At 35.5% G+C, this 15,972-nt stretch overlaps 1 protein-coding gene across 1 annotated transcript in view; it reads right to left on the bottom strand.

Moving 5' to 3' along the window:
* Positions 1 to 1,142: 1,142 nt before the first annotated feature.
* The window catches only part of LOC114281513 (uncharacterized), a 30,518-nt gene continuing 15,688 nt past the window's right edge, over positions 1,143 to 15,972 (bottom strand). Inside the window, exons 4-5 of the mRNA XM_082876300.1 lie at positions 13,831 to 15,972; positions 1,143 to 1,210 (exon numbers count right to left, since the gene is read on the bottom strand). The exon at positions 13,831 to 15,972 is cut by the window's right edge and continues 96 nt beyond it. Coding sequence (XP_082732426.1) covers positions 1,143 to 1,210; positions 13,831 to 15,972 — 2,210 coding nt within the window. The remainder of the gene's footprint in view (positions 1,211 to 13,830) is intronic.

Raw genomic sequence — 15,972 nt, 5'->3', positions numbered from 1 at the left:
GGCCCAACATTGGGCCTAATCTAACCATTCCAAGCTTGGCCGCAAAAAAACCTTCCAAATCCCAAACTTGCTCCAATAGATATGGACTACTAACTTTTTAGATATGGATAACAAATTATTTAGATCCTTTTAATTATTATTTGAATTTAAAACATTAACAAATCCAATAGTAAAATAAATATGGTCTCCTAACATATGTTTTAATTTAAGCCCTAAAAAAAAGTATATATATACCTTTTTTGTCTTTTATAATTTTTTGCTTTATTTTATACCTAAAATAACAACAAATATTCTACAAATAGGCAGGCCAGGATGGGCTGCCCTAGAACTCCTTATCCCAAGCCCAAACCGAATATTAAATGGGCACAAAATCTCAGTCTATCCTGATTCTATAAACTAAATATTTTTTTCAAACTCTAAAAATAGCAGCCTAGGCTGGGTGGGCCATCATGGCCACCCCTACCTTAAAGAAAAGTTTAATGTGTATGGTCATTTCAAGACCATCAGTCAAGAATCCAAACAGAAAAAGGGTTCTCAATCTCTAGGGTGAGAAGTGACCATGACAGTTTAAAATTCTAATGTTGCCAAATATTGAGATAATAGATGGATCAAGCATGAGTTTTCCGCCTCACACACCCCACAACAAAATGAGGTTGTTCAAAGGATGAATCGAACTTTTCAAGAGATGGCTCGAGTGATGCTACACTCCAAGAGAGTTGTAAAACATTTAGGGGTCAAGGCCATGAATACTACCTACTACACTGTGAATAGACTTTACCCTAGACTAGGCACCTCTCAAACTCCTCATGAGTTGTAGAATGACAGAAAACCAAACCAACTATCAAGTAGTTCTGAATCTTCTATAGTAAATGCTATATAAAGGATGGTGAGTAAATTTGACTTCAGTAGTGATGAGCAAATCTTTCTAGGGGAATTACAGTGACTATAGAGCTTTCAATCTTCACACATCCACTATTGTGGAGTTTGTCAACATTATGGTGGATGAGTCTTGTCTAGACTTACCCATACCCTGGCTATAAGGCTTGTTGCTCAAGGTTATACCCAAATTGAGGATATAGACCATTGCTCCTCCCATGGCTCAACTTGAGTTTATTCAACTGCTCTTTGCCATTGTTTGTCATCTAATATTCAAGTTGTACCAAATGGAGGTCAATAGTGCCTTTCTCAATGGCCTTCGACAAGAAGAAGTCTAAATGGAGTAACCAAAGATTTCAAGGATCCACAAAGTCCTAACCATGTCTAAACGCTTAGGAACACTCTGTATAGCCCAAAACCATGACCGGTTAACCAATGACCTCTTGAACTCCGGCTTCATTCAAGGGGGAGTTCATAGGACTCCATTGATTCACAAGGATGAGCAAGATATAGGCATAGCTCAAATATATGTGGGATACATTTTTATTGATTGGCACCGGGGTGTCCAGATCAAAATTCGACTAATCCTTAAGAGTGCATAAGCTCTCGGCAAGGAGTTTTTCGCAAGTGTACCATGGGGAAGAAACGAAAGAGGAGAAAGCAATGAGAGAACCTGGTTGCCAACTTCAAAAGAGCAAGACATCGATCCCTTTGTCGCCGACTTCGATCCCTCTGGTCGCATCCTTCAACTTTGTCATCGTGGACTTTGACTTCGTCTAGCGCCCTTTGATTTCGACTTCGACTGCAACTTCGTCTTCGACGAGCACGACTGTAAGCCCCTCTCTCTCTCTCTCTTGCTCTCTTTCTCTTCCATTTCATTGACATTGATCTGCCTTTTGATTTGCCCCTGTCTCTTTTATTCTTTATTTATTATATTTCATTCCTCTATTTTATTCTTTTTATAAAAATATTTACAAAAAAAATTGGGCTAAACCAGATAAATAAAATAAAATTTTGGGCAGACTAAAATTCTGGCCTAATAAAATTTTGGCCAACAAATCTTTTAATATAACGGGCTGTTGTGTAGCTAATTTATATATTTGGCCCATAAATTATATATAAAAAAATTATTCGGTCAACTTTTCAACTCATTTTTATATAAAATATATATTTTAATAAAAAATATAAGACGTACTCTCGTATTCATATCCAAATCCAAATCCGGATCCGTATCTACGTATCCTTCATTTTTAGTTTTGAGGTGTCTGACCCTTAGATATGCAACTGCACCCGATACTCGCACCCGAGTCCATGTAACATGTGGAATGTTGTGAAAGCTAAATAGCATATTGCACACATCCATTAGATAAAAACTTTATTTGTGTTAGAAGGCTACACGTTCCTATAGAAGTTGATCAGCATGTGCTTGTTTAACAACTCGGGTTTTTGCTTCAATGCCTTAGGTCCAAATGATGGGCTTGACTTGTGTATTCGTTGTCCCTTGGACATTTCATAGCACCTTGAGATATTTCTGCATTCTAGATTTGCCTGACACTGTGCTCACTTACACATTTTGCGAGTGATAACACAAAACTTGATTGTTACATTGGATAAACACTTGTTCTTGTCTATGCTCTTGGTCTTATGTTTCTAGTTGAATCTCATTCAAGCATGTTGATCATCTTAGTTTATAAACGAAGATATACATAAAATAAGCTATATAGTTTTCTCATTCTTTTCAAGATTCTGTGTATCCTAGGGGGAGGATTTTTGTGCACAAGTTAATTTCCTAAGAAGAATTTGGAAAGAGGAAAACGATTACCTTGAAATCGCAGCAATCTATTGTTGTTCCTACCATGCCGATCAACCACTGCCATTTGCAACCTATTGCCATCTATGCATTTTTGATTGAGCCCTCTTCTCATCGCCTGTGCCCGATCACTCCATGTTAGCCTGTGATCTTTATCGTTCATCACTTCACCCTTTACTTCGGTTCAACGATTGATACCTACAATATGGCAATTCTAACTGCTCCAGTTTCTTTAAAGACACTTGCTAATGGCTCATTTCTATGATCGATCCCCCTATCCTTTGCAACCCGAAAAACTAGCACGTTAGCTTATTATCTTCATCTAGAAAGTCTTTTTTCTTTCTTCTTTTTGGATTACTTCAGCTTGTTTGGTGTCTCTGCCGAAAGCCAGACATAATTTAATTTGGATTTTTGAATTTCTACCCAAGCCCGCACCAAGTTCAAAAATATGTTGCACAAACCATAAAAAATTGTGGCCTGGGATTGGGATGAGCCCGCCCAAGCTGCACCCCTACTTCTCAGTCTTTTTTCCCCGCTAGTAAGTCCCAAGTCTTTCTATAAAAATGTTTAGTTTCTACTTGTGTTTGTTGTTCTCATGGTTGGTGGGCATCTACATCCAAGACCAAGGTATGCAGGCATCCCCATAATAGTAAAATTGCACCATCCCACTGATTTGATATTTTCCTTAAAAAATAAGTGTATAAAAAGATATAAAATTATGTATTGAAAATGTAATTTTTTTTTTTTTTTTGTGGTCATTATGTGATTCTTAAACAATACATGGGCAACCAATATACATTCTACTGATCAAATTAATTTTGATAGGAAGAATTTACCAAAAAATATGTCAAACATGTGTATCAGATTTTAACCTAAAAAAAATACATTTCTAATGCAAAGTTGTTTAAAGGTAAATACACACACAAAGTCTATTAACCTAGGCCTTAGATGTCAGTCTACTATTAACCTGGGCCTTAGAAGAACATACTAGCCTTGCACTTTGTGAAGTTACATAGAGAACAAAGTCTATAAATTTCATAGTTGTCAGTATTGACAAGTAGAATGAGACTCTTATCTTTATTCTCATCCAATTAATCAGCGCTTCAAAGTTCTGACCATCTATTAGAGACCAATAAAATAACAAATCGATCGTGCAGGATTCCCAAGAAATTCTTTTTTTTCTTTCAGAAGCAGATGATTAATCAAGAACATGAATATTGAAATAAATAATAATTCAAAACAACAAAACAAAACAATGAATAGACATATGCAAGTGAGATACAAATTGTGACACACATGCTAAATGAGAACATTATTTAACGTGGAAGTAGTAAAATGTGAGCTCAATATTGCTGATCAACTGACCAAAGGTCTCTATTTAGAAGCATAGAACCAGATCTATAGAGGGAGGTGGGCTTAAGTCCAACAAGAAGTTAACTGGGGAGGTAACCAAACTTTGACTAAAAAAACAACTCTTTACCGTTTTCAAATCAATATAGTCTCAGATCTATCTAAATTCTTCCCCATTTTCAATTTTTGTAACACACTAATATAGTTTAAATTTCTATAAGTCATATTTTGAATTTCTGATAATTTTTGTTAGTGAAAATTAAACGTTGATGTTATATGCCAGCATTATATATATACCGTCTCACACACCATCCAATTTCAGATATCAGATCTACACAAGAGCTTTCTACTCTATGTAACTATTTTCAACTTCACTATCATATAACAAGCTCTAATTCCATTCTCTCCCAAGTCACCGTCCAATACATTATATTTCAAATTTCTTGGCCAATCTAGGTTCAAGACAAGTTCATATCCTCATGGTGAGGCTAGACTACTGGATGAGAAAGGCTGTGAGCAACAGGGTTGCATCTTAGAGTTACAGCAATCTGTCATCACGTTCATGTAGGGAGGATTTGTGGCTTTAGAACAGTGATCACGCACCTCCCATTCTTATACTCAAATTTCTATGTTAATTTCTACTACTCTACTGAGCATATATGTTGTTTACCATTTCCCTCTAATTTATTGCATTGTTCCATATTATTATGTTTTGATTGTTGTTATTAACTTAGTATATTGTATTTGTTCCATTATCTTTTACTCAACTCAACATTTGTTCCTTAATCTATTTATTTTATAAACAGATAGATAATTTTACATTTTACTTTTCTGTACATGCATTTTATAAGTTTGTTATATAGATTTAATAGCCCAAGCTGCCCACTAACATGTGGAAGAAATTTGGGGAAAAATCTAACAAGTTTCAGTAAACTTAATTTTTTCAGATCTTTTCCCATTTCCAGTAGTTCGCCATCATCATTAAGCTTCGAAAGACCGTCATCGCATTTTTTTGCTTTTCTATCCAAGCTAAATGAAAATGGCCAGCTCTTCTTGAGAATTTGACTCCTCATATCCATTGTATTGTAGACTTTACCCCACTTCCAGATTCCATATGATTCCACAGTTTCATAGCCAAGAGTCTGTCAAAATAAATCAAATAAAATACATAATAATGACAAAAATAATCCATGATCAAAAACCAAAAACAAAAGCCTTCTTAATTAATTCCATTGTCACGATCTGCCTCTATATGCAAATGATGAACAGAAACAACTTCGCATACTCAGACCGCATCTAAACATATGCCAACAAAACAAAAACCCTCAAAACTTAAATCATATTTACCTTCCAAATAAATAATCAAATAATTTTCTCAACAAACAAACCAAGTGAAATTACTATGGATTTATGGAAATTATTAGATAAGTATTTTACAGAGGACAATTGGGTGCCGCAACAATCACCGAAGTCGGAGTGGAATCCCCGTTGACGATGCGAGAAAGGGACAAACCAACGCCGACAACCGTCGCAGTAAGAATTCGATAGGTTGACGAGGTCTCGTAGATGGGAGTTGAGAGTGTGTATTCAAAATGAGGGCTAGGGTTGTCTGATCGGAAAGTAAGGGCTGGGTAGGCAACCTTTTTCGCTATTTCAACTTGATTAAAAATTTGAGAAACTTGCCAGCCGATCCTATTAGTCAGACTTATTTATTTATAAGTCCTTCATTTTTTTTCAATTATTAATATCTCAAAAATATCCTCACCTTATCTCATTCAACACTCAACCACAACATTATTGCTATCATTAACCGTTGGGCAAAATTCCCTCTGATCACCAACGACAACCTCCGACCTGCAGCGATGGTTTTCAGCAACCACCTCCGCCCACTATCTTTAATTATTGGCAACCACCTCCAAGCTACAATGACTTCCGACTACATTTTTCTTGCCATTTTCCAACAAAAGTATGTTTATGTCCACCACTACCTACTCAAATTTGGTAGCAATAACACACACACAGAGATGAGGAAAATAGAGAGAGATGAGAAGAAAAAATAAAAATATTACCCAAAAAAATGTTCATAATCAGTTTTCACCACCATAGATACAAGATCAAGAAAATAATTAAAGACACATTCAGTGATAATTTTCACTAAACATTTCAGCAATAAATTTATCAGTACGTGATTTGTAAAAAAATTACATATGTCAAATCTGACCAATTCGCTCAGTCACACTCATTACTCACAAGACACCTCCTTTTATACATATACATAACAAAATAGACTGATAAATTTGTCACTGATAAAAAAAATATGCAGTAGATCTACTTTGAAAAATAAAGAGAGACAAATGGAAGAGATAAGGAACAAGATCTTAAAAGAGTCTTGATCTCACTAGCAACCATGTACAGTACCAGATTGGAGCTGAAGATAGTAGATTTGCATTGAAAATACCTAGATTTGAAGCCATTAACAAAGTTTGTCATCCAAGACAACAGATTGGTAATGGAGGATTGTGGCAACGGCGGTGATGTCGATGGCAAGCAACGAGGGAGGATGATAGTGGTCTAGGGTGAGCGATGATGGCAGCGAGGGAGGAGGACAAGGGCGGTGGTTGAGGTGAGCACCATTGATGACAACAGAAGGGGACGTTGGTTGAGGCGAGCAATGGTTGCTGACGGTGGATAGTGGCGGTAGGTATAGCGACAGTGGTGGTGGTGGTGTAGAGAGATCATAGATGAGAGAGAGAAAAAAAAATTCTTTGCAAAATATTATAGAAAGAAGAGAAGATATGCAATAAGGGTAATATGGACAGTTGATGAGTTATTAATGTATTTAAAAAGTTAATTTAGTTTGTTTAGTTCTGGGTTTTAGAAAATAATTTTTAAAATATTTTATTTTTTTTATTTTTCATATTTTAATGTTTCTAATGGATTTTTTTTAATATTTTAGGTAATTTTTTAAATTTTTAGATACACTTAACATAAATACACTGAAAAAATATAATATTTGTGAAAAAAATCTTTAAAAAATATACTAAATACTAAAAAATATAAAAAAAGAATATGAAAATTCAATATATTTTTCGTATTTTTGTATATTTATTAATAATTTAAAATACTTCTTCACAAATATTTTACTATTTAGATACATCTAACAAATGTGCATTTAAAAAAGTAAAAAAATTGCTTAAAATTTAAAAAATATTCACTAAAAATAAAAAAACACGGAAAATAAAAAAACTTAATTTTCAAAAAACTGAAACCAAACACACTAAGCAGGACTTATGAGTAATTAATTTCATTTAACAGGACTGGCTGGTAGATATTCCTCAAAAGTTTTATATTTAAAATAGTAATGTGTTTTTTTTGTCAAATTATATCGATAGTCTATATATTTTACGCTTTATATTATTTTGATTATTACATTTTTAATTGACTTAATTTTTATTTTTAATTTTAAATTTTGTGTTAATTTAATCTAATTGATAATATCATTATGTTTTTTTTTTAAAAATAAATATATCAGTAAATTTGTTGAGGGAAAATGATTTGGACCGCTAATTTTGAACCGTTAAACCAACTACAAGTAACATGTCATAAGTCACATTGATAGGGGTGTAAATCTGGCCCGACCCGGCCCGGCCTAACCCATGGTAGGACTCGCGAGCTCCCACCAAAATTCAGGTCGGGCCGGTCCGATCCATGGGCCAAAAAATTGGGCTCAAGCTCAGGCCGAGGCCTAGGAGTATTCGGGCCGGTGGGCCTAGGCTTGACTATTTTTTTTTGTTTTTTTAAATTTTTTCAACAAAAATTTTATTATTTTCCACTAAAAAAGACACTGGATCTCAGGCGGGCCGGGGCTTGAGTGACTTCAAAATGATGGCCCAAGTCTAGGCCCAGGGCTCAAGCCCCAGCCCAAACAGGCCTAAACGAGTCAGGCCCACCTTGGACCGCGGGCGAGCTAAGGGCCATTTTTATACTCCTACTTAGAAAGTCCACAAAAACATAAAAACTATCTAATAAGTGTTTGCTATGTCATTAAGAATTGATTTTGGGAGTCTAAAATTGGTGGGGTGTAGCATAACTCTTTGTTAAGGTTAATTTACTGCGTTGCATTAGGTAAATTTATAATTTTGCTCTTAAAAATACGGCATATGATACTTATGTTTTCATAATAAAAAAAAAGGGTAAAAGTCATCACTAATTGGACTAAATTGAGACAATATCATAAATTCAATGTCAAAATCGAGCCAATTGACATTATAAGGACTAAAATGACACGAGAACCAAAACATAGAGACTACTATCACAATTTGTCATTTTTTTATACTTAATTTGATAGTTGTGAAAGAAAGAGTGAAATGTAATTCTACTTACACCATCTTTTTATCACCTTACACTCATAAATGTTTATTTTATTTTATTACAATCTTACCATTATTTAAAATTACCAAACAATCCCTCAAATCCTCACCCTAATTACTACCTAACCCAACCTTTTCACCAACTTCTCCACGGGCAACCGCCACTATCACTACTACTGGTTACCCACCCTTCCATTTTTGGTGACTCTGCCACCTCCAACTCACTCTCTCCCACCGCCGTAGGGATGGCAATGGGGGTTAATGGGGTGGATATTAATTCTCCATCCCCATTCCCCTATAATAAATTTTCCCCATTCCCCATTCCCCATGGGTAGTGGTGGAGACAAACATATTTTTGTTAGAAAATTGCAGGAAAAATGTAGCCGGAAGTCATTGGAGATTGGAGGTGGTTGCCAATAATTAAAGATAGTGGGCGGAGGTGGTCGCCGAAAACCATCGCTGGAGGTCGGAGGTTGTCGTTGATGATCGAAGGGAATTGCTCAATGGTCAATGATAACAACAATGTTGTGGTTGAGTGTTGAATGAGATAAGGTAAGGATATTTTTGAGATATTAATAATTGAAAAAAGATGAAGGACTTATAAATAAATAAGTCTGACCAATAGGATCGGCTGGCAAGTGTCTCAAATTTTTAATCAAGTTGAAATAGCGAAAAAGGTTGCCTACCCAGCCCTTACTTTCCGATCAGACAACCCTAGCCCTCATTTTGAATACACACTCTCAACTCCCATCTACGAGACCTCATCAACCTATCGAATTCTCACTGCGACGATTGTCGGCGTTGGTTTGTCCCTTTCTCGCATCGTCAACAGGGATTCCACTCCGACTTCGGTGATTGTTGCGGCACCCAATTGTCCTCTGTAAAATACTTATCTAATAATTTCCATAAATCCATAGTAATTTCACTTGGTTTGTTTGTTGAGAAAATTATTTGATTATTTATTTGGAAGGTAAATATGATTTAAGTTTTGAGAGTTTTTGTTTTGTTGGCATATGTTTAGATGCGGTCTGAGTATGCGAAGTTGTTTCTGTTCATCATTTGCATATAGAGGCAGATCGTGACAATGGAATTAATTAAGAAGGCTTTTGTTTTTGGTTTTTGATCATGGATTATTTTTGTCATTATTATGTATTTTATTTGATTTATTTTGACTGACTCTTGGCTATGAAACTGTGGAATCATATGGAATGTGGAAGTGGGGTAAAGTCTACAATACAATGGATACGAGGAGTCAAATTCTCAAGAAGAGCTGGCCATTTTCGTTTAGCTTGGATAGAAAAGCAAAAAAATGCGATGACGGTCTTTCGAAGCTTAATGACGATGGCGAACTATTGGAAATGGGAAAAGATCTGAAAAAATTAAGTTTACTGAAACTTGTTAGATTTTCCCCAAAATTTCTTCCACATGTTAGTGGGCAGCTTGGGCTATTAAATCTGTATAACAAACTTATAAAATGCATGTACAGAAAAGTAAAATGTAAAATTATCTATCTGTTTATAAAATAAATAGATTAAGGAACAAATGTTGAGTTGAGTAAAAGATTATGGAACAAATACAATATACTAAGTTGATAACAACAATCAAAACATAATAATATTGAACAATGCAATAAATTAGAGGGAAATGGTAAACAACATATATGCTCAGTAGAGTAGTAGAAATTAACATAGAAATTTGAGTATAAGAATGGGAGGTGCGTGATCACTGTTCTAAAGCCACAAATCCTCCCTACATGAACGTGATGACAGACTGCTGTGACTCTAAGATGCAACCCTGTTGCTCACAGCCTTTCTCATCCAGCAGTCTAGCCTCACCATGAGGATATGAACTTGTCTTGAACCTCGATTGGCCAAGAAATTTGAGATATAATGTATTGGACGGTGACTTGGGAGAGAATGGAATTAGAGCTTGTTATATGATAGTGAAGTTGAAAATAGTTACATAGAGTAGAAAACTCTTGTGTAGATCTGATTTCTGGAATTGGATGGTGTGTGAGATGGTATATATATAATGCTGGCATATAACACCAGCGTTTAATTTTCATTAACAAAAATTATCAGAAATTGAAAATATGACTTATAGAAATTTAAACTATATTATTGTGTTACAAAAATTGAAAATGGTGAAGAATTTACATAGATCTTAGACTATATTGATTTGAAAACGGTAAAGAGTTGTTTTTCTAGTCAAAGTTTGGTTACCTCCACAGTTAACTTCTTGTTGGACTTAAGCCCACCTCCCTCTATAGATCTGGTTCTATGCTTCTAAATAGAGACCTTTGGTCAGTTGATCAGCAATATTGAGCTCACATTTTACTACTTCCACGTTAAATAATGTTCTCATTTAGCATGTGTGTCACAATTTGTATCTCACTTGCATATGCCTATTCATTGTTTTGTTTTGTTGTTTGTATTATTATTTATTTCAATATTCACGTTCTTGATTAATCATCTGCTTCTGAAAGAAAAAAAAGAATTTCTTGGGAATCCTGCACGATCGATTTGTTATTTTATTGATCTCTAATAGATGGTCAAAACTTTGAAGCACTGATTAATTGGATGAGAATAAAGACAAGAGTCTTATTTTACTTGTCAATACTGACAACTATGAAATTTATAGACTTTGTTCTCTGTGTAACTTCACAAAGTGCAAGCCTAGTATATTCTTCTAAGGCCCAGGTTAATAGTAGGCTGACATCTAAGGCCTAGGTTAATAGACTTTGTGTGTGTATTTACCTTTAAACAACTTTGCATTAGAAATGTATTTTTTTTAGGTTAAAATCTGATACACATGTTTGACATATTTTTTGGTAAATTCTTCCTATCAAAATTAATTTGATCAGTAGAATGTATATTGGTTGCCCATGTATTGTTTAAGAATCACATAATGACCACAAAAAAAAAAAAAAATACATTTTCAATACATAATTTTATATCTTTTTATACACTTATTTTTTAAGGAAAATATCAAATCAGTGGGATGGTGCAATTTTACTCGGTGCATGGAAAGATTATGGGGATGCCTGCATACCTTGGTCTTGGGTGTGGATGCCCACCAACCATGAAAACAACAAACACAACTAGAAACTAAACATTTTTATAGAAAGACTAAGGACTTACTAGCGGGGAAAAAAGACTTTGAGAAGTAGGGGTGCACAGTGTTTTTAAAGGCTCAAGGCGCACTAAGGCGCTGAAGGTCTCTCGGGGCCTAGGCGCAAGGCGCAAGGCGAGGCGCGAGCTTTATTGAAATAAGGCGCACAGTCTTTGTAAAAAATAGAAAAATTAATATAGAGTGTTTTTAAACAATTTCAGTATAATGTTTAAATTAAATAACAATTTTAGTATAATTATTTAATTCATACATACATAAATTAAAAAAATAGATACATAAATTAATTAATTATTATGATTATTACATACATAAATAAATAAATAAATTAATTCATACTGTAAAATAAATTGATGTATTATTATTGATTGATATATTGATTGATATCTTGATACATTTTCTGTCTATTACAAATGGTTCCTTATATAGATGTAGGTGTAGTGGATGGTGTGTAGTGGATGGTGATAGTGGTGTAGTGGGTTAGGTTTAGTGGAGACGTGCCATCAAAAGGCGTGCCATCAAAAGACGTGCCATCAAAAGGCGTGCCATCAAAAGACGTGCCATCAAAAGGCGCGCCCATTTTGTCTTCGAGCGCCGAGCGGCGCATGATGCGCGTGTCTGCCTCTTCGTCAGGGTCTTTATAAACTGAGGCGGAGGCGGTGCTTGAGGCAGAAGCGAAGACAAAAAAAAACTTTGTGAAAAAACTTCTGAACAAAAAACTCTTCATTTTCTGAGAGAGATATTCGTTTTCTGAGAGATTGTCTCTAAGAGCTGCAAATCTTGAAACACTCTGTAACCAACCCTTCTCTGAAAAACTCAGCAACCCATAACATGGCCTCTTCTTCCCGTCCAGCTAACCAGAACATGGCCTCCTCTTCCCGTGGACTGCTTACGCTCTTTCCAGAACTGAATGAGTCCACAAGAGAAATAACTGGTGTGGTGGCCAGTGAACCTCAACCAAACACCTCTGGTTTTGCTCCTTTGAACTTTCCGATGCGGTCGGTGGAGCAAAAAATGGCGGTGCAAACTGATATTGAGGCCAATCAGTATACTCTGAAGTCATGCGTGGAAACCATGACTGCGGTCACAAATTTGTCGCACCGGCTGCAGAGCAGGACAAATGAGGTGCAACAGTTAAACTCCCAGCTGGCTCTGCTCCAACGCATGTATAAGGATGCGCGAGCAGAGATTAGTGTGCTAAAGACGGAAAATAAGGAGCTGAAGCGGAAGGCCACCGTGATGTTCCGATTTGGAGGTCCGCCATATGCTGCAGTGGAGGAGCAGGGGGGAGTGAATGTGCTTGGTGGATTAGGAAGCACAGAGGCAGCACCGTCAAGGACCGCCCAGGACGGAGGCAAAAAGAAAAGACCGGCGGCAGAGTAGGTCGGTGGGTGGCCGTCGGCAGAAAAGAAAACAAATCAGTTGTGGTGGTGATGGTGATCTTGTGTTTTTTTTTGTATTTTTTGTTTTTTTTTTTTTGTTTTTGTTTTTTTTTTTTTTTTTTTTGTGTGGTTGTGGTGTAAAATGTGGATCGGGGTGAATCCCGGAGATGAATAAATTATGGTTTGTTGTGCAAATTGGAAAATGGTTTTGGGTTTTTTTTTTTTTTTTTTTGAAAGGAAAAAATGTGTCAAAATAAAGTTGGGGTAAAAAAAGAAGAGAAGAGAAGAGAAGAAGAGAAGAGAAGAAGAAAAAAAATCATTAATTTTTTTAATATATATAGTATTTTATTTATTTCTTAAATTTTAAAATTTTTTTTATAAATATAGAAGTTAAGCAAAATATTAATATAGCACAATTTTTAACATAAGTAAATATTTAATATGTATATTATTAATTTTTTTTTAATAAGAAGAGAAGAGAAGAAGAAAAAAAATCATTAATTTTTTTAATATATATAGTATTTTATTTATTTCTTAAATTTTAAAATTTTTTTATAAATATTTTTATTTTGAAACATATATATAATTTATTTTAAAACATATATATAATTTATAAAGGTATATATATAATATATAAATAAAAACATATCATATATATAAATATAATTTATAAAAACATAAATAAAAATATATAATAAAAATAAAAAATAAAAAATAAAAAGTTATAATAATATAATATAAATTATAATTTATACTATACATATATCTATATATATATATATATATATAGAAACAGAGTCGAAGAGAGAGAGAGAACAGAGAAACAGGCAAAGTGAGAGAGAGAGAAGGCGAAGGCGAAGGTCGATGGAGGTCGTCGGAGCTCGTCGAAGGTTGATCGAAGCTCGTCGGGAACATTCCCAAACCTTCCAGAGCTTGCAAAAGTCGTCCAGCGAATGATGGGATTTAACTTCTAAAGCATTTGAAAAGAACCCAAGTAATTTCCAGTCATAGTGTTTCTCCAACACCTTCAATTGCAAACCAAATAGACCATCCTTGTCATAGAGAACACATTCTTCAGGTTGTACCCACTCTCCATCGTCGCTTCCATTTGGGATCCAAATTTTTCTTGCATCTCCAGACTCTTGTATCCAATTGAACTCTCTCAAGTAACTATAGATTCGAACAATAGTGGCAAAATTGGAATGGGAATCGAGGTAGCTCCCAAGCAAAGAACACCCTTTGCTGACATCAACAGTGACTTTTATTGCATTGAGCTCTTTACTGTAGGATGTAATCTTGGGGCCATAAAATTCTTCATCAATGAATGGTCCATCCTCCGGTTGTAAGAATTTACTCCAATTAGAATCGAACAGCAAACACTCTTCGGGAGACATATAACCAGCACTGGTTTTCAACCATTCTTTAGAAACTTTCTTCAGAAAGGGATCAGGTAAAGGCTTATTGTTCTGTTGCAGTAAGTTGCGGACACATTCGAGCAATGCATATACATTTGTCGGAGTTATGTTGCTTGGATCACTGGGTAAATAAATGCCAGCAGCCACAAACTTGTAACCATCCTTGAAATCAAGAACCACTTTCATACCCTTCAGCTCCTTTTTATATTCATGAATGCCCTTGCCGTAGTAATTGTCACTATTGTCAATGAATGGAAGCAAAGTGATTGGAGAGATGGATTCCCATTCGAGGCAAAACAGAATGCAGTCATTTGGCACTCTATAATCACCAAGACGAGTACGCAACCATTTAACCTCGCGAATACATTTCTTCAGATCATCAGGGAATTTAAAAGCTGTACCATTTAGCTTCCTGCAGCACGCTAGAAATGAAAGAACATTATCTTTATTGATGGAAGACTTTTCAGCTTGTTGCTTGAAAACCCGAGAAAATGCCTTGGCTACCTCCTCGAAATCCACTACTACCCCCAATTGCTTCAACTCATTTTTGTACAACACGATGTCGGTCCCATAAAAGTTCTGGTCGATAAGTGGGAAGCCGTTGAAAACCTCCAGAAGACAACCCCATTGAGGATTGAATAGATACGATTCAGATGGAGCCTTGTAGCTCATGTTTGTTTTCAAAAATTTCTTTCTTTTAAATGCCCTAACAATTTTTCCAGATGAACTAAAATGTTTTAAGCATTTCAGCACCAAAAGACCAGACTCAGCCGTCAGAGCACTGATGTTGTCTGCTGGAGATTTCAGATTGTCAACAATAAGCTTGTAATTTTGATTGAAGCAAATAACCACACCGAGCATCTCCAGTTCTCTTTTGAAATTAAGGATTTCATCACCGTAAAAATTTTGATTGATAAATGGGATGTCACTGATCTCGGATGCAGCTCTCCACTTCTCACTGAACACAACAGATCCAACTGGGGAATTGTAGCCAAGTGTTGTTATTAGCCATCTTCCTTCCCTGATACTACGAATAAAGTCATCAGGAGAAAGAAGTTTCTCTCTCAAAAACTTTATAAATGTCAGTATCGAAACCACATTTGCTCTCGTTAGAGTCGTAGAGGCTACAATAGCCATGAGATGCTTCCCAATAAATTGACAAGCCTCGTTATAATCAAACATCACTCCAATTGCTCTGAGCTCATCCTTATAACCATTTATTTTATCACCATAGAAACTCTGATCAATTATCGGAATATCAACCAGAACAGATTCATTCTGCAGAAGTTCTCCCCACGACGAGCTAGGCAGAAACGACTGTGATGGAGGCCTATAGCCAAGAATGCCATTCAAAGAGACTTTTAACCAGTTTCCCTCCTTTATGCATTTCAAAAACCGAACCGGCATGTTAACCCCTTTCCTTCTCAACCTCTGAATCCAATCCAACAGCAAGAAAGTGTTCTTCTTGGTTAGCTGAGCAGACATTGTAGGAATTACTGCATTGAGAGGAGATATATCAAGGACATCAGAAGCTCCAACATACCTTTTGACGAAATGAATGAGTGAGTTCTCAGGGGTAGAAACACCAGCAAATTTGCCTGAACACAAATAGTCTTCACCGAGCTCAACAAAACCATCTT

Source organism: Camellia sinensis, chromosome 6 (genome assembly GCF_055761805.1).
Source record: "Camellia sinensis isolate YWXY chromosome 6, ASM5576180v1, whole genome shotgun sequence".
NCBI lineage: Eukaryota > Viridiplantae > Streptophyta > Magnoliopsida > Ericales > Theaceae > Camellia > Camellia sinensis.
The sequence above is the reverse complement of the archived record's forward strand: the minus strand, read 5'-3'. Positions and strand labels throughout refer to the sequence as shown.